The sequence below is a fragment of the Zalophus californianus genome, chromosome 4, assembly GCF_009762305.2.
Source record: "Zalophus californianus isolate mZalCal1 chromosome 4, mZalCal1.pri.v2, whole genome shotgun sequence".
In the NCBI taxonomy this organism is placed as follows: Eukaryota; Metazoa; Chordata; class Mammalia; order Carnivora; family Otariidae; genus Zalophus; species Zalophus californianus.
Genome location: NC_045598.1, coordinates 54726556 through 54751730, shown reverse-complemented (window position 1 = coordinate 54751730; position 25175 = coordinate 54726556). Strand labels below are relative to the sequence as shown.

The 25175-nt window shown below is 37.8% G+C and overlaps 1 protein-coding gene across 7 annotated transcripts in view; it reads right to left on the bottom strand.

The window, feature by feature from the left end:
- The window catches only part of SGIP1 (SH3GL interacting endocytic adaptor 1), a 213008-nt gene that overhangs the window by 30844 nt on the left and 156989 nt on the right, over positions 1-25175 (bottom strand). For 3 of the 7 annotated variants that reach the window (XM_027618919.2, XM_035727226.1, XM_035727227.1), the window contains one exon: positions 19645-19704. In XM_027618919.2, coding sequence (XP_027474720.1) covers positions 19645-19704 — 60 coding nt within the window. Of the gene's footprint in view, positions 1-19644; positions 19705-20628; positions 20695-25175 lie in introns of all 7 variants that reach the window. The other 4 variants (XM_027618928.2, XM_027618939.2, XM_027618947.2 and 1 more) reach the window with 2 other exon arrangements.

Below are 25175 nucleotides of genomic sequence, written 5' to 3'. Positions count from 1 at the left end.
ATTCTTTTTTGTTTTACTTTTTCCACTTATTTTCTTTGCTGCTATCTGGTCTCCATACCATTTTTGGCAAGTACGTATTATTCTATAGTCTCCAAATGTTGGGCCATTTCCAGGTAGCAGTTATCCTAATTCTATCTTTGTGTAAACTTGTCTTCTTTCCCTTTTTAATTATTTCCTTAAGATGTAGGTTTATTACTACAAGCTGGGATGCCTAAAACATAAGGCAGATAAATTTTTTATTCCTAAGAATGCCATATTATTGCACATAAAGCTTATACTCCATGAAAATGCTATTAGTAATGAAAAAAAGCTTTTGTTCCCCTGCAGTACCTGTGAAGTACCTGTTAATTGGATTATTGGAAAACCGGACGAAAACCAGGAGAGCCTAAGATGGTGAGAAATTTAAGCCTCGTGGCCTAAGAAGACTAAGAGGGGCCTAGCAAATATTTTCGAACATCTGAAAGAACATTACCAGACAGTGACTCAAGGGACCAGAGTTCATGGCCATGGATCTGCAAGTGAATAGCTTTGTGACCTTGGGCAATTCAGTTTACTTTTGTTTTTTTTCAATGGTAAAATGAAGGACATAGATCATATATTCTCTGTTTTAGGGTTCTATGATGTTAAGTTGTTTATAGGCATTTAAATTTTTTTGAACTGTAGGAACAATTTTCTAAGACAGAAGTAAGCTGCTTTGAAAAAGTATCCCTTCATTAAAGATTTGAGCGGATCCGTCAAGCATTTACTGAGCCTCTGCTATGTGCAAGATAGTGGTGGAAACACCAATATGTAAACCTCCAGAAAATAAGGCATAAACATATGGAAAAATCTAATAACAGTAACATATGCAAGCAAGAGCTTAATAGTTCAAGTGACTATTGAGATTATTTCACTGCAAAAATTATGAGATTATTTCACTGCAAAATTAATTGCCAAATAAGCAGTATAGGGGAGGTTGTTCTGTGACTTAACAAAAGGAAATTTCAGCTCTGGAGTCATAGAGACTTGGGTGTGAATCCTGGGTGCTCCACTTACAACCTGTATGACTAAGGGCAAGCTATTTAACCATCTATGACTCAGTTTTGAAGTCCAGTAGGTATTTAGGTAGAAAACAGAGGGAGATGATACACAGGTGGTATTCTTCACTGAGCATGGAGATAGACTAGCATTTCTAGGTTCCTTCCACAACCAACATTCTGTTACCATAAGAACAATGAATTCTATGCATACATGCTTAGATTTTGCAGATCACATATGTGGCCATTATATCTGTTAAAGTTGCTTGATATAATGCTTGGAAGAGTAGGACACAAAAGTTGGTTGAATGTATGTTTTCTTTTGATTCATTCAAATATGAGTTCCTGTAATAATTAAGCATCATGCTAAGTGCTGACTGATATGCCCTTCCCTTCATGGAGCTTATGTTGTGGAAGGGGACTACAATATTAGACACAAATGAAAGATAAAGCACTATATGAAGTTAGAGAATAGCTTAATATTATAATTATTAGAATACTGTTAATGATTATTTTTAAAGAATTCAACGTAGAAACAGTATTTACGATGTGTATCTTTCCACATAATAAAATATCAAACACAGATGGCTTTATGTTCTTTATACATTGAAAGGATGAACAGGTTCAATATAATTACCTCTATTTCACTCGCCCAAGGTCACTCTGCTAGAAAGTAGTACAGCTAAAATTCAACTCCAGGTCCTGACTCTAACAAAAACAGCAGTAGCAACAATGAAAACGTCTGTACTTCTTACTGCATACTAAGAACTATTCAAGGAGCTCTACTGATATTAACTCTTAATCCTGATACGATCCCTATAAGGCAACCCCCATTATTGTCCTTGTTTCACAGATGGGAAAACCAAGGTCCTGAGTCATTCAGCAGCCTTGCCCATAGTCACCCAGTTAGTAAGCAGTATGAACAGAGCTGGGACGCAAACCTAGGATTGCCTGACTCCGGATCCCGCACTCTTACCTACTCTGCTCTAAGAGCACAGAAGTCAGAACAAATTAGGCATCTGATGGTGCATTTGCAGTATCCTCAGAAGGTCAGGCTGCTGCCACTAGCTTGTGGGGTTGTGACAAAATAGTAATTCCAGGGTCCTGGAAAGCAATTGGCAATGCACACTTAAGGAGTTCTGAGAAATGGAAAAGGCACACAGAGTTAGCAGTATGTGCTGGTATTTTCTCAAAGGCAGTTTTCTATGACTCTTTTTACCAAGCAACATCACACATACCCCCTAAGGCTAAAAAGGAATTAAATCCTCATAACAGTATGACATCTTTAAAAGATAAGGTCATTAACTTGGGGAAGCATTTCCTGAGCAGTTCACTGGAATGTGAGTATGGGTGTGGAATATAAACTGTATATGTAAACATGTGAAGGGAGAAAGGGGGGAGAAGGGAAGAGAGAGAGATTTTAAAAGAGAAAGATACAAAGGGATAAAAAAGCAGAAAAAGGGGAAGCAGAATCCGCAGGTCCAGAAATTGAGTAAGAGTATAAGAAGGCTAACTTTACAAGTAAGTGAATGTTGGTGCGCCGGGTTCACAGAGCTGCCTGGCCTCACCCTGCCGCCAGTCAGTCATTGGCGTGGAGGGGAGCATGTCATGAAGGCGTGCCCAAAGCAAACCTGAGCAGTGGGCAACGTCTCACCTCCCCTTTCCGTACCCTCGTCTTCATTTCGTGTATAATGTTTTCCACTTGGCAGTACTGAAAGTTAGAACTGTTTTCACTCAAGACTAGCTCATGGAGAGGACTTATTTTCAGTTGTTTTAAATTTATTATGAATTTATAGTCAAAGTAGTGCCTCCCTCAGGGGTGTTGGCAGCATTTGGCTCTATATGCTCAATAAATGGTAATAACTATTCTTTACTGTGCCCTCACTTTGTGCCAAACTCTTGGGATGCTTTACTTGTGCTATCTCCTTTGATTCACACAACCGCCTCACCAAGTGCGATTTTTAACATCTCTTTCTTACAGATGAAGTGCTGAGAGCTTAAGTAACTAGCTCATATTCAGAGAGCAAGCGACCTATACTTAGTTACTGTTTTTTTTAAGACTTTATTTATTTATTTGAGAGAGAGAGAGCACCAATAGAGGGGGAGGGGCGGGGGGAAAGGGAGAAGCAGACTCTCTGCTGAGCAGGGAGCCACACTCGGGGCTCATCCCAGGACCCTAGGATTAGGAACTGAGCTGAAGGCGGACGCCCAACCAACTGAGCCACCCAGGTGCCCCTTATTTTAGTTATTATGCTTTGCTGTTACAGTGAAGAGTCTAGGGCTGTGTCAGAGTGTGGAATTCAGTCTTGATCGTGTTGCTTAGTTCACATTTGACCTTGAACAGGTCAGTTATTCCAGCTGCATGCCCATTAAATGGGGACATTGATATCAGGGCTAGCAATTCTATCTGACGGTACAGAGGGTTTGCCCTTTGAAAAGCCCAGGTGCTGTAAGAATAGCAAGTTTTACCTTCTGTTCATCTGGGGTTGGAAACAGTCACTCTGAAAGCACAACTGGAAGCATGAACAGCAGGAGAGAGTGGTTTTGTTTGTTTGAAGACCGTTTCCACCCTTGCAGTCTACCAACCCAACTGCCCACCCCACCCGGCCTGCTGTAGGCGGGAGGCGAATGACCCTTATGTCCAGGAGTAAGAATGCTGGAGAGGGAACCAACAGAAAGCAACAAAAGGCTCAGAATGCATAAATGAAGAAGGAAGAAATTCCAAGAGTTGTATGAAGTAGTGGACAATAGGAGTTGGGTTAGCTTTTTCTAAAAAAAAAAGTGGATTGTATTAGTTAGAATTAATAAAAAGATAATTATGTTCAATTCCATGATAATTTATAGATGATATTCTATACAATGCAGTGAGAGAGACAAATAATGTTGGAATCAGATTGAATTATGTTTGAATCCTGACTTTATCACTTACTGTGGGACCTTGAGCAGGTTACTTAACCTCTCTGGTCCAGCTTCATTGTTTTGTGAAATGGAGATGGTACCTCCTACAGATGTCATGAGAATTAAACATGATGACGTAGGATGTCCTTGTTACCTGAGGATAGTCAGTATTAGAAAAAAAAATCACTTAAAAATGAATGTATTTAAGCAGTTCCTAAAATTTTATGGTATGTAGTGGCAAAAGGCTTGATTTGGACTCGAAATTGTCATAGACTAAATCTGTGAAAAAATCTTTTAACACACTACAGTTAAATAATTAGTGAGTTCTTAGAGTGAGCAAAATTGACTTGTGTTGCTATTTCGAGAAAGGGTTCACTTTTCTGATAAAATTGTATTAGAGCTTTACACACCAATCTAGGTTCAGATTTGGCTTTGATTCACGATCATAAGGTGAGCCATTACTGCAGAGTTAATTGAGAGTTTTACAAATTTCCTAAGGGCCTCTCAATTTCTTGATTTTCTTTTGAAGAGTATATGATGTAAGCCTCCTTTTCTTCTTTAGTTATTACTAGCTTTATTTTTGCTAAACCCTCAGCTGACAATGACTTTGAGTGTAACCTAAAGATCTTTACACTGTGGCTTTCATTGACTTTATACAATCCTATATCCATTCTATGATTGGCAATCTCACTTTTCAACAAACGTGCACTGTAGTTGCATTGTATGTCCATCATTCGTAAGATCAGACATTTATGGAGAAACTGACTGACTGCATATATGTAATGAATAGGGACACATGCTATAGATGCTAGTGTTAACTTGTGAAAAGTGATATTAGAATGGGGACTAATGTTACAAGTAAATACTTCCATGTCATATTGGTCTTTACTTTCTTACAAAATCAAATAACTGTAAAGATGCCAGTAATGACACTTGGGTGAAGGGTTTCACTGGGTACCTACCTGCACATAGTCAATGCTCAATAAATGATAGCGATCATCATGAACAACAAAGAAAAATCTGCCTTGCCATCACAAACGTAATGTATTGGTTCAGGCTCCCCTCAATGCTATATGCATTTAGCACACCAGGGAAGATAAAGAGAAGACTAGAACTTCTTACATCAGTAGAAAGAATTGTATCCCAAGAGCTTCCTTGAGAAGGTGAGTTGTGCTCTTGAGACCTTGTGAGTCTTTGCTGAAGTGATGATTAATAAAGAAATGTTACTTTTTAAAAATCACAGCAGCTTCATTAAAAAAAAAATTTAGGATAGGTTTGTAACGAAAGGAGTCAATAGAAAGTTACTACATAAAAATTTTCTAGTTTTTTCTTTTTCTCTACATCTAGTTGGTTTACATAAACTAGTTGGTTTAAATGACATGAAATATATATGTGTATGTTGTATAGATGTGTTCATGTGTACGCTGCATATAAAACACTATACATAAATTATTTTGTGTATTTTGGTATATTTGTATATTTGTGTCTATTTGAGAATTTCTGGTAGCCTAATAAATGCTACAGCCTAATCTAATAAATAATAATGCTGTGATGAGAGCTAAATTGAGCATATACTTTTCATATTCTAGGGGCTTTGCTAAATGTTTCACATGTATTACCTTACTGCATCCTCATAATTTTAAGAAAAAACCTATTATCATCACTATTTTATAGATGACAAAACCAGAGGCTTATAAAAGTTTAGAACTTTCCCCAATTGCTACGTTGGCTTCTCACATCACGAGATAAGTAACACCAACTAACTTGCTGAGTGCCAGTAAAAAGGAAAAAGGGCAAACCTCATAAAAGCAAGCATCAGTATTACTGAGTACCTGCTGTGAGCTGAACACTGTCTTGTATGCTTTACACATAGCGCATCATTCAATTACCACCAAATTCTGTGCCCGGTAGACATTTCTACATATTAGAGATCAAGAAAGCGAGTCTGAAAAAAAGAGTCATTTGCTTGCATTCTCACAGACAGTAGGTGGCGGAGTCAGGATTTAAGTTTTAGGTCCACTTAACTTTGTGTTCCTTCCATAGAAGGAGCCCCATAGGTCTTACCTTGACTCACAGTGGCATTGTGTGAATTATATCTGTTACATGCTTTTCAGTGTGCAAGACATTTGCCTCTAGGAAAATGAGGAAGGCACACTTAAGAAAGTCAGTTTGCACAGAGCAGAGTTAAGGATACTTAATTTCTGGGTACACAAATGGGATGAGAGTTATTTTCAGTCTTCCTCTTCATAAATCCCTGCTTACCTGCCTGCAGATATACATACATACATACATACAAATATAGTATATTTTTGATGAGCATATATTTCTTGCTTTTCAAATTCCACTCAGTCCAGAAACATGACCAGTTGACATTTTTGCCATGTTTTATAGAGAATTTTCTTCGAGCTGGGTCTTTGCTTACAGTTCCCAAACCATCATCCAACACTAATGCCATATTTAATTAACTTCCTAAAATAATATTTTTGACTCCAAAAATAAAAAAATATACTTGTTTTTATCATCAAAATCACAGCAAACATATTCATCACAAGGACTATTGTTAAAAATGGACACAAGTTAGGAGACAAAGCCATAACGAAAATGTTTTTGGCATGAAGACTCGCATGACCAAATCCTAGACAATTTTGTATAGATAGTACTGAGAGTTTGTTTGATCCAGCATCTAAGGCTGAACCAGCAAGAGCATGGTATACAGAGAATATGAATAATGATATCAACGGCTAATTTATATAGAGCACTTATGTGTGATGGCCACTGTGCTGAATACTTTACCTGCATATTGTATTCTACTCTCAAAACATCTCTCTGAGGTCCATACTGTTATGTATGTTTTACCATTCACTGAAGGAATTGAATCTTAGTAAAATTACATGGTTTGCTCAAGGTAACTTGCTCTACAGTAAGTAGAAGTGCCGGGACTGAAAACCAGGTCTAAATTTCAATGACATTCTTAAACCCTACCCTATATTATCAATGTTTGTCCATTCATGTTAGTGAGTTTTGCTCCAAGATTCAGGTGGGTGGACAGCATGCATCCTTAGTGGGGGAGTATCGCCCCAGACAGTGTGAAAATTGGTTCTTGGGGGAAGGCGAAAGAAATCTTAATTTTTTATGTATAAAGCACATAGATAGACATACAGTACACAGCCAGATATATTGTACATTTGTGATATTAAAATTCTACTGGGGAGGGATTAGGGGAAAACAAAGGTCTAAAAAGACTCCCTGGGTAAAAGGAGGGGCTAATGAAGAAAAGTTTGAGTTGCACTGATTTCTAGCTTTAAAAGAGCCATGCACGTGAATGTCCTTGTATACCTCAGCAACTGTCTTGGGAAAAACTGCAAGCACTGGTTTAGCTAGAGGATAATAGTTTCTTTCTTCAAACTTACGCTGAGTGATTAATATTTACAGTGCCACAATTATGGGTGATCTATTCAAGACACTTGGGAAAATATCTAATAAGGACCATATAAAGGAACAGAGAACAGGAAGGAAAGGCTGGAGAGCTTTGTCAAGCTAGGAGAGGTGTTCTCCCATGGGCAACATGAGCAATCCCTGAGCTGAGGCAGGGAGGAAGTGAATATAGTCCGGGGGATCTGCTATCCTCAGAGAAGCTAGAGAGAGCCTGGGTCAGGTTTCGAACCAAACGGAGCAAGGCCAAGAATACAATGGTGGGGGATAGTGACACAGACCCAAGAGCACCGACAGAACAGGCAGGGAGTCTGTTAAGGAATAGGGAGAATTAGAGGTTCCAGAAAAGATACCCAAGCACATTTGGGTGGCGGAAATCTGTTTTCCTGTGGAAAGTCTGGTATGTATTTTTAGAGAACTAGTGGCTACTTGATGGTAAGGCCTAGGAGTTGACAACATTAGTATATTAGCTTGTTAGAGTATTCCTCAAGGACAAGTGGGCAACATAAAGACTTTTAAAAAAGGAACAAGGTATTCACTGAATAACCATAAATGACTAAAAAAGTATGAAAAGTTCAGCCTCACTAGTTACCAAAGAAATGCAACAGGATGAGAGAAATTTTTACCCTTTCAGATTAGAAAAGATCTAAAAACCCAATACTTCATGCAACGGGCACTGTAAGATAATGTTATTGGAAGTAAAAATTGGTATAACCTTTCTAGAAAATTGCCTGGCAATGGGTACCATGAACTTTTAAAAGCTGCACAGTTTTAGCCCATAATTCCAATTTTAAGAATCTATTCTAAGAAAGGTATCTTCAGGCCAAAGAATTATATGCAAAGATGTTCACTGCATGTGGGAAAATTTGAAGCAATTTAAATGCCTAATAATTGAAGTGAAATAAATCATGATTCATGACAATGAAATGCTAGGCAGATGTTAAAAAGTTTTGAGTAATTAAAAATGGAGCTAAAAGCAATTACATATCACATTTTCCCAATTAGATTGGAAAAAGTGAAAAATATTGTTATAACTATGTTGATAAAGGCATGGAAAAGTGTTAATCATAATGCTGGTATAAAATTTTTGGAGAGACATTTGGCAATAATGTAGTAATGTTTAAAATGTGAATACCCTTTAACATAGCAATTGCATTTTTAGTAATTTTCTTTAGGACAAATTAAGACAGGTACATAAAGATACAGGTTTAAGGCTGCTCATTGCACCACTTTACATAATAGAAATAAAAAGGGTAAAAACCTAAACATCCCCTAATAGAAGACGAGTATATGTATATAATACTATGGAACCATTAACATGGTTATACAGATGTATGTGTATATATGCACACACACACACACACACACGCACACACTCTACATATATTAAGTTGAAATGGCTTCTATTGGGGCACCTGGGTGGCTCAGTCTGTTGAGCGTCTGACTCTTGGTTTCGGCTCAGGTTGTGATCTTAGCATCGGGAGATAGAGCCCCGCTTCAAGCTCTGAGCTCAACAGAGTCTGCTGGAGATTCTCTCTCCCTCTCTCTCTGCCCCTACCCCCACTGGCATGTGCGTGTTCTTTCTCTCTCTCTCTCTCTCAATAAATAAATAAATAAATAAATAAATAAATAAATAAATAAATAAATCTTTTTAAAAAAGAGAAATGATTACTATTGACTGAAGATTATAGGGCAGATTATATATTCTATTGCATAAAATTCTAGGTAACAGCTTTCCTTGAGCTTAAGAAATACTTTTGAAAACATTGTAACATTTCTGAAGTTGAGATGCATCTTCTAAATGATGTCGAAAGAAACCAGGCGGCTGCTAACAGAGCAGGTTCCACCATTGTCTTTCTACCTGTGGGAATGTCACCACGAGTAAAAGTTACCAGCTCACCTCACAGTCTCCTTGGTTGAGCTGAGTTACTTGGATTGGTAGCCTCTCACGATTACATTTTAACTTACATTTGGACCCTTCTTTCCCCTTAAAATACTTTAAAAAAAATTTCATCTGCTGCAGTAATAAAGTGAGAAGTTACTTGTACACACGAGATAAACTGTCACATACCAGGCTACGCAACTGCAAGCAGGAGAAACCGCCACATCCTTTGTAAACTAAACCACAGAGTTCTGAAAGATGGCACAAGTAGGTTATGACTGAATTATGCATCATGTAAGAATATATAACTCAGGTGCCAAAACTGTATCTGTCAAAAACTTCTAGATGACTTTCAAAAAAGCTGTTTACGTTTGGCAATTTATAAATAAACTCAGGAATACTAATGCAGATAAAAGTCTGGAATTTTTGATGTGCCCCCAACTTAAACTATCAGGGTCAAAGAGAAGAAAGAGGTCAAGGTTATGACCATGCAGCATAAAAACCTAACCGCTGATGGCCAGAATTGATTTAGATCCAGCTTTTATTCGGAATATGAAAAAGGTTTAGACTCAATTTCTAATTGTTATACTTTAGATGGTGGCTTGCATTGGGTCTATTATTGGTTAGAAAAAATGCTTTCCTACATTTAATGAAGTTTATTTTGCACCCCCCAAATCATTATTAAACCAGTGGAACATATCCTAAAGGATAGCCCTTTGGAATCAAGCAAATGTAACACACACGTGTGTGTATAGATATCTATAGAGAAAGGCTGTTCTTTAAGATTTTTCAACAAACGTTAAAAATGTCATCTCTACTAATCTCTCAAAAGTATGATCAGTGTGGTATTTACTTTTTTTTTATATAGTTGTAGGATCTTTTTCTCCCCTTTCAGCTTTATTGAAGTATAATTGAGAAACGAAATTGTAAGAAATTTAAAGTGCACATCATGATGATCTGATATACATATACATTGTGAAAAGATTCCTCCCATCTAGTTAATGAACACATTCATCACCTTACCTATATGTGAGAACATTTAAGTTCTACTCTCTTAGCAAATTTCAATTGTACAATACAGTACTGCCAACCATAGTCACCATCTTATGCAGTAGAGCCTCAGACCTGATTCATTGTATAGTTGAAAGTTTGTACCCTTTTATCAACTTCTCCTTATTTCCCTCACCTGCCAGCCCCAGGCTACCACTTTTCTATTTTCTGTTTCTGTAAGTTTGACTTGCTTTTGTTTTTGTTTGAGATTCCACATATAAGTGAAATCATGCAGTATTTATCTTTCTCTGTCTGGCTTATTTCACTTAGCAAATGCCCCCAAAATCCATCCATGTGGCTGCAAACAGCAGGATTTCCTTCTCTCTCTGTATTTACTCCTTTATGTATACTTTCCATAGTGTCTGAATTTTAAAAAATAATATGCTTAAATCGATCTCATGATCAGAATAAAGCAAATTGTGAGCTATTTTAAAATACATTTGAATGGCATAGTGGACATTATCATATGTTAAAATAAAAGGATGCATAATTATAAAAATGCACACTACACATGCATACACGCACACAGTCACATCACATGAAAAATGCTAGAAATGATATACACCAAAGTGAAAACAGTGGTTATCCATGGTTATTAGACTGTAGGCTATTTCATTTTCTTTATATTTTTCTGTTTTTCTAAATTTTCTATAATGAGCACGCATTACTTTGGTATTGTGGCAAAATATATAAATAGAAATTGGGATTTAGATCTTAAATACCACTGAGGTTTCTACATTTCTCCTTTATTTTTTTTGAATGGTTCTTTGTTCTTATAGTTAAAAAGTGGATGCTGGGGGGTGATTTTGAACACTATTAAAAGTTATTCCCCTGGGGGCTGATATTTATGAATGGAGAGGCATGGAGAATGCCACTGTGGTCTGACCTGTCTGAAAGCCTGTGATTTGAGCTGCCAGTTTCATGGGGAATGGGCTGCGAGCAGAGTCCAAAAAAAGGCAAAATCTAAGGAAAGGAATAATCAGCATTGAATAACTCATGCTTCCTCTTCCTGGCCTCATGCTTCAATGACGACTGCAACTCTCAAAAGTCACCAAAACATCCTTGAAAAATTAACATCATCCTTGCTCCTTTGGGACACTTCTCCAGAATAACCTTTCGTGCTTTCTCAGAGGCACATTTCAAGCCTCTAAATCAGAACTTAGGGGGAAGGCATGTTGTAATTATTCTGAATATAAGATCAAGAAACACAATGGTAAATAGCACGTGCTGTCTGTGAAGGTGTGCCAGCAGGAAAAGAGATCCCAAGGCCATATTTACTCACGTCCTGGTGACTTAGTACAAAATAGCCAGCAGAAGTGGAACAAGTCCAGGAGACTTCTGGCTGCTAAAATTCCATGCTCTGGCAGAAATTACTGCCATATGTATGTTGCAAAATAGTTGAAGACACAAAAGTGTGAAAATCTTAAGGGCAATGGCTTCTCTTAATGCTCTGTCTTAAATGCCATATCTTGATGAACCCAAATCAATCTGGGACTAATAAATGAAACAATGAATGCAAAATTCTTAGCACGTTTTAAACATTCATTAATGGCAATGATTGTTTTAGGAAATGATTACATGCATATAGTACTTTATAGTTCACAAAGACCTGTCACAAAGGACTGACTAAAATCTATTCATTCCACATCCATGAAGTGGCTTAGAAATGGGAGATTCTCTTGAGTCTTGACACCACCTCTTTGAATCACTTCTTCAATCATTATGTCAGCTTTCCTCTCTGAAGGGGGTGGCCAGGGGTTCTTCTATGTCTGGGGTGGCTGGAGTCCAGAGTATAATGGATGGGCAGACTTAATTTATGTCTTAGAGGACACATAATAATAATGAAAAAAAAAAAAAGGCTATCGCATGATGAAGGCTCGCAACTATGCAAAGGTAAAGCAGCTCCCCCCCCGCCCCCCGCCAGTGATTCTCAGCTTCTCCATTCTTTTTCTCAGGAAGTTTGAAATTACTTGTCAAATCTGCTGAAATGCCATGATTTACAAACCCTTTAATAAAAGAGACGGTAACAGATTTTCTTCCAGCATCTCCCATCAGCATAAACACAGCACCCCGAGGAGGGTATCACCAGCCAGATCACTAGTCTCCACAAGTCAGCTTTAATGATAGGTTCTGGTGGAGGCGGGAGATGTACAGCAGGGAGGATGCATTCTGCTTCCAAATCATTCTCCTGTTCCATAAGCAGAGGGGAAAAGATTGCTCCTTGTCCCTGCTGATGAGGAGGGAGGCCGCATAGCAACTCACAGCAGACCAAGTTTGGCAACATGTTTTATGTGGACGAAGGCTAGAGTGCTACAACCCAATCTTCTCCAAAGCAGGCAAAAACTATACAAAACACAGCCATGTTACAAGCAAGGGAAGTGTGAAGTTGGAGACTCGTGCTAGTAGCTGATGGTTATTGAGCGCCTCGCATGCACTGACCTCAGTACTTGACCATTTAATCGTGACTTCAACCTTATGCACAAGGTGCCATTGCTATTCTGATTTCCACAGGAGGAAACTGAAACTTTGAAAATTAGGTAACTTACCTAAAGTTGCATAGATGCTGAGGCTATAATTCAGACCTGGAGGGTTAATTCCGGAGCCAATGTGTGCACACACACGCATGCACACACAGACACTTTTTCTCTCCATATATACAGGTGTATACATTCTCTTTCATTCTCTACATATAACATATATTTTTCTCTCTGTGTGTGTATGTGTGTGCCTGTCAATGTGTTGAGAGTAAACATATAAATCAATTGGGGACTCTTCTTCTATTTTTAGTATCTAGGATAATACCCAATATACCAGTAGGTTAACATTTTTACATTAAGTAAGATTTTATATCAGAACTCTAACTCGGGGTGCCTGGGTGGCTCAGTCGTTGAGCATCTGCCTTCGGCTCAGGTCATGATCCCAGAACCCTGGGATCAAGCCCTGCATCGGGCTCCCTGCTCCGCGGGAAGCCTGCTTCTCCTTCTCCCACTCCCCCTGCTTGTGTTCCCTCTCTTGCTGTCTCTCTCTCTGTCAAATAAATAAATAAATTCTAGAAAAAAAAAAATTCTAACTCAGCGACATTTTATATTTCTTCAAAGCAGACTCTGTGTAGACTTAAATAGCACTCTCATCTTTTCCTTTGGAAGCTCTCCCTAACTTCTAGGCCAGGTTAGGTCTCCCTGCTGGGTGCCTCCAAAATACCTACTTCTGAATATAACAATCTCTGCACATTATTGTAACTATTTGTTTAATGTCTGATTCTATGCTCCATGAAGGGAGGAACATGTCTTTCTTGTTCACTACTGTAAACCTAATACATTTCATAGTACCGTGCACATAGTAGGGACTCAATGAACACTTGCTGATTGAATGAATATATCCATAATAATATCTGTCCCTACAGCAATATTATCAAAGCCTTATTCCACAGATTTGTTCATTGTTTTCCCTATCAGATACCACCTACCTACTGCAGAATTAATAAACATAGAAAACCATAGCATTTTGCTATGCACCCATCAATCAATTTCACATATATTTGTGTGTGTTGTGTGTGTACATAAACATATGTGTGTGTGTGTGTGTGTGTGTGTGTGTGTGTGTACGCTCTGTCTCCATATAAACATATGAAGACAGTCCTTATTCTGGCCAAAGCAGAGTGACTATGAGCACATCGAGGCATATACATATTTGAGCTGCCATGAGGAATATTTCAAGTCAAACTCTACAATATCATAAAAGACAACAAATTCCTTCTTTTGAACATGACAGATGTGGCTATAAGTTTATTATGAGGATAGGTAGGGAACATCACAGTATTTTGCAAGAGCTCCTGCTTCCTGGAAAAAGAAAAATGAAGTGTCCTATAAAAAACAGTTTTCTTTCTATTCATAGGCAAGGAAATCCAAAATTTATTATTCAATTATTTTTAAGATTTAGACAAGTCATTAAATTTTTATTTGATGTACACAAGAAATACTAAAATATGCTTAGTCTCATATGATGTTCAGTTTTGAGTGTTCCTATCTGTGTGTCAGAGGGAAGAAAAAGGAGGCAGAGATAAAGGGTGGTAAGGTCCTTGAAGACGCTCGAGGACACACCCCCAAGGAGGACAAAGGCTTTGATGGGAAGCAGTTGGAGAAAGGAGGCAGTGTGTCATCTCTACGTTGACTTGTACGTGCAATAACAGCCAACTAAAAGCTGGTATTTTCCTTCTAGTCTTGATGTCTGCAATTTTCCTATCTGGTACTTAGGTTAACCGTCACGAGAGTGCAACTGGGTCAGCCAGTTAGCCATTCCTTAGAGCAAAGACAACTGCGAGACGAAAGACCAGTAAAAGGTCTAGGCATGTGATACATTCCACAAAAGCATATCCACTGAATATCATGCATTAAAAATTAATCACTAATATTTGTGTGGTTATTTAAAGAAAGGATACAATAAAGAAAGTCCCAAGTCACAATGCATTCTTTTTCCAATCTGGCTCCTGAATGCAAGCATGCCCCAAGGTTAAACCCTTACCTCTATGGATTCAGTCCTTATCTCTAAGCAAATGACTCCCACATTTGCACAATCTGTTTACTCCTGGACTCATCTACATGGAAGGTGCAGGACCTTTAGGTTGAGAGGTCCCAAAAGTAACTCATTTTTTTCTAGTTGTCTTGGAGATCCCTTTCTCCTGGTTTACAACAGCACCTTTCTCCCTGTGTATCGGGACGCAAGATTTCACTCCTTTCCGCATCCTAGTAGATTTCAAATGATGCTACTTTGACGGTGTTTTTCAAAGCTCAAGATGAAAACGGTACTGTCGATCCCTACTACTTCTCTCGAACTGCTTCAGTAAATCCCCAAATTTTGTCAGTCAGCCCAAGTCCCTGTGCCTCCAGAAGTTGTTCCAGATTCTTCCCGGTTAAAGTCTATCCACTATTCAAACGTTTCCAGCACTTTTTTGCATTCTATTACGACTGTTGCTATAGTATGCCTTTTGTAGGAAGTGCCCATCTCCTCCATTTCTTGTGAATTCCTTGAAGGCAGAAGCAGCATTTTCCCTCCATCACTCCTGCACACGGGCTTAGAGCTCAGAGGACGTCATGGAAGGCTTATTAACCACTGCATAGAGGAATGCATGCGTGGATATTCTTTACCTTTTCTCTTCTATTCATCATTGACCCTAGTTCCCTTTTCCTGCTCTAGGGAACAATTTAACTTATGCTTCAGCTTTTAAAATTGTCTACACATAGCAACTCTTCTTTCTGGGGCTTTGTGCTGATCTCATTAATTCTCTATTTGGTAACTCCAGTCAGATGGGAAATGCCGTTATGTAATCTACTTCTGTGCCCAGGCATGTGTCATTCAAACTCAGGATTCATCTCCCAAAATGACACTTGCCAGTGGGGATCATTTCCAAGATGTGGCCAGAGGTGTGGATTACTGAGCAGCGTGGATAGAAAGTGTGTTGGAGCTGAAGAAGTCAAAGAGGCCCTAAAACCAGGGTGTTGGATGGGTCATCCACATCAGTCTATGTCACAGGATAAAGCTATGAAGCAAGGTGAAGAAGAGGGTTAAAAAGGGCTTCCAGCATCTCTAAGCCTGCAGTTAAATGCAGAGGACAAGAAGGTCAGCAGTGGATGGCAAGAAGGAGTGGTAGGCAGTCGAATTATCAGGTGGGTTGCACATAGGCACAACAGGAGGTGGTCTGGAAGTGGCAACAGGGAATTGGGAGAATTCAAACAGTGCCTTGTAGTCCCATGACATATGGCCCACAGAACTTTCCAGGGAGAGTGCTACAGAAGTGATGGTCTCTGAAGAGAGCTGGGATTCAGTTAAGGAAACAGGTGGGCGAGGCTGGCAGAGAGCCTGCGGATGTAGAGGAGGGTGTTGCTAAGGATGTGACATTCCTGAAGGCGTGATACGGGTAAGAGCAATAACGGGAGCACAGAACAGTCTAGAGATGAGTGTGCAAGAGGCTGTATGCACAGAGGATGGAGATGCTATTCAGACACAATGACACTTAAGAATGGTTGCAAGGTTTTTTGTTTGTTTGTTTTTCATTACCAAATACAAGATGATTTTGTAGTTAAATAAGCTAAACAGAGAGGGACAGCACATTTCTGGAAACATCTTCATGTTAAAATGTTCTAGGGAATTGTTCAAATGTCTAATGGTCACATCTTCTATTTGTCATGGAAATATCTTTCCTTTCTTTCCATCTCAGAAGAATACGTGATAGCTTCATACTCTTGGATGAATTAATTTATTATCTTTTGCAACCTTTATTTTTTTTAAAACCCAACTTAAATAGGTTAAGATATTAGTGAAACTGTTTATCAAAGTGAAACACTAAGAAAAGCTTTGGAACTCTTTTGGTTTAGAACCATTGTTTAACACCTTTCTACCTTTTTTGTTAAATCAAATTTGAAAGTATGAAGCATATCATGTTTGTTTGCAAATAAATTCATAAGCCAATGTTCATTAGTTGGTTGGTTGGTTTAGTGGCTCAAACACTTACTGAGTAACTATAATGCCTAGAGCACTGTATGAATGAGACCAGCTAAGGTTTTGAACACTATAAAAGCACTATTTAGATGCCAATAAATAATGATTTAAAAGTTGTTTAGAACAGGTGAGTAATACGACCTGGGAATCTTCTTCTTCTGTATTCCCTGAACGAAGCATTGAAGAAAATGATATGAATAATAACAAATGTGGGTAAAACCAGAGTGCCCTAGAAGAATATGCTAGAAGTGCTATTCGATGGGACATGTTGAATGACGGTCCTTTTGGAGTTTAAAATTTGGGTAGGGGCACTATTCTCAAGGTGATTTCCATGTCCTTTATCATCACAGCAGAAAATTAAAAAGAAATCCTTCCAGCTTACACTAGTTAAAAATACCTGAGGCTAATGTACATAAATGGTGAAAACAAACCTTCTCCATTCTTTTTTTTTTTAAAGATTTTATTTATTTATTTTGGGGGCGGGGAGCAAAGTGGGAGAGGCTGAGAGGGAGGGAGAGGGACAAGCAGATGGTGCACTGAGCATGGAGCTGATGCGGGGCTTGATCTTGTGACGCTGAGATCATGATCTGAGCTGAAACTAAGACGATTAACTGACTGAGCCACCCAGGTGCCCCTACCCTTCTCTATTCTTAAAACATAGTCATTCTTGTTCAGGTGGCAAAGTGTCATGTTTAGTTTCTTCTAAGTCCTGAAGTTCATTTTAATGTACTTTTATCTGCATAAGCATTTCTCAGTGAGATAAGTAGGGGCATATATTTGTGATATGGCTGCTCCCACAGTCCCTCGGGAAGCCCTTTCTAATACGTCCTTGACTTGCGCAAAGTCCAAGATGAAGGTAACATGGTACTAGAGATTCCGATTTATTTCTATTGAAACACCTTCTTGCATGACTTTCTTGGTCTAAATCAAGATGCTTATGAAATTCAGATCTTATTAATTAGAATGGCTATGTTACCAACTTTAGATACCTAATATTATGTTTTATATTATATGTTATAATTATATTTTCCTAAAATGAAAAAAAAGGTAGTTCACATTTTTATTCCACAGTTATTAATACTTATATTTGATTGATAATATATATTTTTAAAAACAAACAAACCAACAACCTAAAATTGTCTTTAGAGAGGTATCTTCAAAAAAAGTCTGTCTCTCCATTTAAAGAAACCCAAACTCAAACACAAGCAAATGAGCCAATAGATACTCTAAAACCAAAACAAACAGAAACAACAAACACCATGGAAGTTGTTTGTTTGTTTTTTTTGTGGGGCCCCAATTATTTGAGGCAGGGTTGGCAGTAGCGTATTGTTCAATTCCCTGGTTAAAACAGGGTAAATTATTCTGCTGCGGCCAGCCCAAACCAGAGAGAGGGCCTTTATATATGCAGGGATTTGCTGTACTTGGGGATTACCAACCTATTCAACCGTAGCTTCTCCTTTTGAGATGTGCTGATCAGTAAAAAGACCCCTGGGCACTTTTTAATTCCATCAGATTCAAAGAGAAAGCTTAGAAGGTCATAAGTTTGGCTTAGAAGGTCATAAGTTTGTGGATTTTGCATCTTGGTTATTACAAAAGTAATGACCCGAGGCGAGGAAGGCTTCTGACATCACGTGGGAAAGATGCATCCTCCCCTGAAGATTACCTATCCACCTGTCCTCCACCTGAGCCAGGACAGGACATCAGGTATTTGGAAAGCTTTAAATCAGATCATTCTTTTCTGTTGCTACCCAAGCTACTCCCAGCTAAGGACTTCCACCTCTAGGACCATCTTGCACAGAAAATTCGCCCCTGAGAGAAAAAAAAAAAAAACAACCCACCTCACGCGCTACTTAAAAACCTTTATCAGTCATTGTGATTTTTAAAATTGTGATAAAACACACACTCAAGTTAGGAAATTGCTTTTTGCTGTCCTGGAACACAAAGACAAGTTCAATGTTTAGATTCGACTCTGCAGTAGAATACATTCTGGCCCACTTTTGATCCTAGGAGAAATTTAGCTATTTAAAATGGTAGAAAGTAGGGACTTAAGTGATAAATATTTACGGATGAGACCACCCACAATATAATTACTTAAATTTTCCCCACAATTAACTTAAATAAGATTTTTTATCAAATGCCTGGCCTGTTAAAATGATTTAGAATTTAACATAAAACAGAAGAATGCTAATCCTTAATTCAGAGTATAACAAATTATCCAACATTGAGGTTAAATATCTGACATTATATTTATGTAAATTCACCTTAATCTTCTAAAATGGCAAGTCCAGCGATAGTTGTCCATTTTCCTACAGCCATGTCAGTTGCAATTTCAGTAGATGAAAATAGAATTTACTACAACACTCCTTTTTGTTCTTTTCCTCATTTTTCTGATCTCCTATGCAGCATTCCTTGTCATAAGAATATGTATACATATTTATGTTTTACAATAATGGATGTTGTATCTGAAATATTAGTTACCCAAAACAAAATTAAATGCCAGTTCCAACCAAAAACATCCTTACATTTGTTGTATTGCATCTGCAAGAGTCAGGAAAGAGCCCTGGTTGACAGAGTTAAGTTCCTTGGCCAAAAAAGGTGTTTGTTGTTTTTTTTTCCAATTTCACACAATTAAGTAACCAATATTGACTGCAAATTGGCTTCGGTTTTTTTTAATATGAAAAATTGAAGATCCCATACAAACCAAATTCATGTCATATTTTCTTTAGTATTTCATATTTTCTAAGTAGCCATAGCATTTGTATATAGAAGGTGCGACCAGGTCTTTTGAAGAGAACTGGGATTTGGAAATGCAGACGGGAAAAAAAGGATGAGGGGTATCAATTAGAATCTGGTATGCTATGTACTACTTACCTTCAAAAGTCAAATAAAACTTTCCTCTGTCAAACCAAACGAGGGAAGGCTGTTCATTCTCTGTATGGCCAGGAGTTGAAGCGGGATGGGAAAGGTTAAGGAGAGGGAGAGAGAAGGACACAGTATGAGTTACAGGTCATTAATCGCACTATGGGGGAGGGCGGAGGCACTGCATGCCATTAGCGTGCAGGAAAAGGGGAAGGCTGGTAATCTATGTTTTGGTTTTGGGTTTTAGTTTGGGAAACAGAAAGCAAAAGCAAAGCTATGGAGGCCTAAAGGGATGGGCACGTGTTGCTGGTAGCTTGATACTCAGTGCTTGAGCGCATGGAGCGGAAGTCTTCCTGGCCATGCAGGGGCGTCAGCATATTTTAACTGCACTAGTTAGGGCAAATGGTCATTTAGCAATTGCTGTATCCATTTCATCTTCAATGTCATCCCCTTCTATATTTAAAAAGATAAACTTGGAGTTATGGGTTATATCAAACTTAGCTTAGGTTTTAAATGACAACAGCATTGCATATCAATTTAAAGTTCATGGAAGATGCCGCACATCTTCCGTCCCCTCCCCTGGAATCACCTTAGGCATCCAGACACAAAACACCCTTAACCTACGTACCAAAGAGAAAACAAGATTACTGACGGTGTCCTATTATATTTTAAATCCAAAAGCAGTCACCGGACATGTAATTCTGAGCAGTTAAATTATTCCTTCCTTTGTAAATTCACAAAGCAATGGCATCTCACCTTCTTCAAACCTTTTGAGAAACTGTCATGCAACCTGCTGCTTTTTAATAGGTTCACTTAAAAAAAAAAATTTGGTGGCATGAATTCCACGATGAACAATAAATAGACAGGGTGCTTCTGAGAGGCACCAGACACTCATGAGGTGACTAGCATGTCCATGAAGTTTATAGCATTCAGATGGCATAATGGCTTGGATTTTTAAAGTCTAGATATCTAGGGATCACTGGGCTAGCACCATACCTGCCAGTGCATCACAGCGCCTTTCAAACGAGGGCAGTTTGTCATAAAAAACATCATCTTCTGACACTATGAACCAAAGAAATATAAAGGAATGGAAAACAAAAACACAAATACAAATCCCAAATGAAATCAAGCAGTACACTTCGCTGATTGAAACACAGGAATGGTATCAATGGAAAAAAGAAACAAAACCTAACACACTCGGATAATGATGATAGGGTACCAAAAAAGTAATGTGCTTATTTTATGATGGTTCTATGAGGAAAAAATTTAAAAAATTAAAAATTAAAAATTTTAAAATGCCAGGTTTTAGCAATCTGCGAATTTGGCTAAAGTCAGCTCCATGGAAGAAATCACGCCCCCACCTTTTCAGGAAGTTGCTAAAGGCACTGTCATTAGTAATTGACTTGTGTAAGTGTATTTCACTTAGACACAGTTCTCAGGTGGCCAGACATATGTCCATCAGTAGAAGCTCTTGGTACACAGAATCACTCATAATATATTTTCTCCCTGCCCCAGTGGGCAAGAGTAAGCTTTCAACAAGACTATAAAAAAGCAACAGAATAAATCTGAAGTTGCTGAATGAAGTATCCCATTTCAAACTCATCAGTATCCAAATTCAGTTTGCCTTGCAGTCGTCTTTAGTAGTTACGGCCCGTTGATTTTGGACAACATTATTGTAATTCCATCTTCGTCTATGGCATCCAGCTACGGCCAAATGTCTTTGTAAATTGATCACAACAGTTGCTCTGGACCCCAACCGTTCCAGATCTTTGCATGTGATCTCCTTTCTCACCAACTAACAAATACAGGTAATTGGAGTTCTAGTCCATGTGATCAAAAAAAAAAAGTGCTCAATTCCACAGGTCCTAAGAGTATTATTACAACTTAAATTAAAAATGGAATAAAACCTATACAAAGACCCATAAGGGAGAACCCTCTCTACAATGTAGAGAAGATAAGGAAATTGATGAGAGTAGTAAAACTATTCTGTAAACAATGTTTCTTGGAAAAGATACTCTACTGGCTTGCCTCCTAGACTTAGGAAGTAAAGCAGGAAGAGTTCTTCTTTGTCAATTTTTAAGGTTCTAGGATAGCCCTTGTCAGTCAGTATTTATTATATAGGTGACTTCCTTGGTGGCTAGAACAAGTTAATGCAATGTCTATAATATCTATAGGAGAGGAACAGGACATGGCACGAAGAAGAACACTCCATAATCTGTCCAGAAAATGGGAAGCAAAATAGTTACATTGGCAGTAACTGAATTTTACAATACCCTTTCATACCTGTTAGTGGGAAATGATGGAGGATATTTTCTTTCCTTTTAAGAACTAACTTCGTATTTACAATTTCCTTAAAATGAGGAGCCTCCATCATGATGAGCACTGAGTAATGTATAGAATTGTTGATCACTATAGTGTACATCTGAAACTAATATAATACTGTATATTAACTATACTGGGATTAAAATTTTTAAAAAACTTAAAAAAAGAATAGAAGGCAAGAATTCACATACCAAAAAAAAAAAAAAAATGGGTCTCCAATATTGCCATTTGTTTTTTGAATTGGCGTTACAAAAGAGTAATTCATAGGGCTAAATAACATGCTCATAATTTTTCTATGGTGGTTGTGGACATTGAGAGCTTTGAAGAAAACAACATAACTAAACTGGGGAACTTAAAAGATGAATTATTGGATAGCTCCGTGCTTGCTTTAAATAAGGGTAACACTCAAATTAAGTACAGAAGAAAAAATTTCCTTAAGAACTAACCATGGAAATTGTCTCAAATTGATCTGGGATGGGAAAGCCAGAACTAGAGACAGGTCTTTCCAAAAAAAAAAAAAAAAAGTTTGAAAGATAAAAAAAGACTAAACTTAAGTATGGGAATTTTTAGTTGAGATCAGGAATATCCATCCTCAAAGGTCTTTCTGTGCCAAGTAATTGGCATTAATACAAGTATTTTTAAAAGAATGTTTATCCAATTCAGAATTGCCACCCAGCCTGGAGAGACAAAGACTTAGAGAAAAATACTGTAAGATTTAGATGCTATGGCTAATATTCCCGTACTGAATCACTTTTGCTCAGAGTTCTACACCAAAGGAAACATCAAAATTCACCTACTGCTTCCTTTGGTGCCTGTAAATGGTTACTTTTCATTCATTCAGATTTCTGAGATGATGTTAAAGATGCAGTTGAAATTGCATAATTAACAGTGAAGGTATATCATAAATAATATATTTAATAATATATATTTTTTCATTTAACAATGAAAAAATTGTCTTTATGGTATTCTTACTGCATTGGGGTACCAAAAAAAGATTTTGCAAACATCTAAAAAAACAAACTAACAAACAAAAAAACCCTGACTCTCACCCTTAGAAATAAGAAAAAAAGTAAGAAAAATGGATATTTAAATTACAGGTATCTCTGTTTATCTTTAAATGTCTAAGAGTTTGTTTCTTAGAATAATTTTAAACATTTTCTCTATTCCCATAATATTAATAGGATTTTCCCCCCAAATCAAATAGTGAAGGTCCTATGAGTGTTTCTAATGCAAAAGGAGTGTACTATATTTCATTGATTCTGATATGTGCACTTGTTCACATTTTAACATCTCTGAAATTGGAATGGGTCTTAAAATTAATGGATAAGAAAGCATTGCATCTTAGCTTACTTGGCAGTTTTCCTCTCCTTTTCTTAATCATATATAAAATAATAGTGTATCTTCTGATGGAGGGCGTCTCAAATTCAGTGATATACAGTTGCAGAGGGGTTCTTTATTATTTGAGTGTGGTGATGCACAGAAAGTCTTATTTTCAGGTGTGGCATCAGATTTACTACTTTATAATCATAGCTTTCATGAAAGATTTTATGTCCAAAGTGTTTTGGAGGCATATTCTTACAGGAACTGTTGTGTAGGAAGATTAGACTTGCTCTTAAAAGTTTAGTCCTTGAATTACATTCAACTTTGCAATAAGCAAGTACAAATAAATACGTACAAAGTTTCCACCACATTTGCCCCAGTTTTGGCTCAGATGTCACAGGAAATGTCAAAAAAGTATTGTGTGATAGAAGGGAAATGTTGAGCCACTGATCTCAAAAATTTGCTGCTGAAATTCTCTATCCCCCCGCAAGTTATTTTACTGCATAAAGTTGACATTCCAAGTCAGTCATGAATAGTCAGCCCCTTGGCTGACTAAGCACAGCCAAAGCACATCCTCTGTGAAAAGAGATAAACAGCAATACACAGGAGCTGCTGGCAGCCATCTGACAAGGCATCTACTTCAGAGAGAAGTGGCTGTCAGGTGACCCACTGCAGCAGGAAGTAAAGAACAGGAGAATGAGGAAGAGGAAAACAAAAAAAATAAAATAAAAACAAAAACAAAAAACAACCAAAAAAAACCCCACCAAAACCCAGAACCAAACAAATTAAATCAGAATGCTCCTCAGCAATGAAGCAATGTTGAGTATCCTCTCAGGTGGCAATTTTTTTTTAACCCCTCTGTCATTCATCTTGAAAGAATGCATACTGGTTGTACTAAGAATCAAAGTCACTGGCCAGGATTTGAGATTTCTGTGGCAGGGAGTATAAAAATGCATTGTATAAAAATGTACACGGTTCAAATTCTCTGTGTGTGTCATTTTCTCTATGAATCTCAATGAGTTTAAAGAATATGTTAGTCACTCATCTGAGGGCAGTTGAGGTCCACTTTGTGAGTGAGAGTTGATGCTTCTTACTTTCCTCTCTGACCAATCAGGGAAATCACATGGAGTAGGTGGGACAAATAACCTTGAGGAAAAAACAAAACAAAAAAAACAGAACCCCCAGATAAAACAAAACAAAACAAAACAAAAAAACAGAGCAAGAGTGGGGGAAATGGCTGTAGCAATCAGGAATATTAAAGAGTGTCAAAAAAAAAAAAAAAAAAAAAGGTTGGAACAGTAGAGAAAAAACTCCAGAGAGAACTGGCCTCATAGGCATCTTAAAAGAGAAAGCCCCCAGTTACCTCAATGGGTGATGCAGAGAAAGAACAAACATGGCTATATAAATGATGTTAAATAGCTGTCTTTTAATGAATCCTACAAAATTGGACAGCTGGTTATATTTTCACCAAATTTGAAAGATTGTTTTGGGCTAGTCTGATTAAAAATACAGAACACATGATATAGTTGAAATTCTCTTTGGGGCCCCCTACAAGGCACACCGTCATTTATATCCCTGGGAAAATAGGGAGTTCTCCAGAAGAGCTTCAGGCTTTGATCAAAGTACTTCTCACATGGGCAACTCTGTAGTGTGCTCTTCTTTGGTAAATGATAGCAGGGATTTATTTAGCTTTGAGTTAATGATTCTCCCAAGCAATGCAGGATGGGCCAGCTGGTTTACAGTATGGAAGACTTGGAGGGGAGTTCAGACAATAAAGGAAGACAATGGGAAAAAATGGAAGGGTGGAGCCCCAGGTCAGAGATACCATGCAAACATGAAAGAAGCAGCAGCTTATGGAAGATGGGTGAAGAGGTGTAGAGAGAGATCAGCCTTGGGAAGAG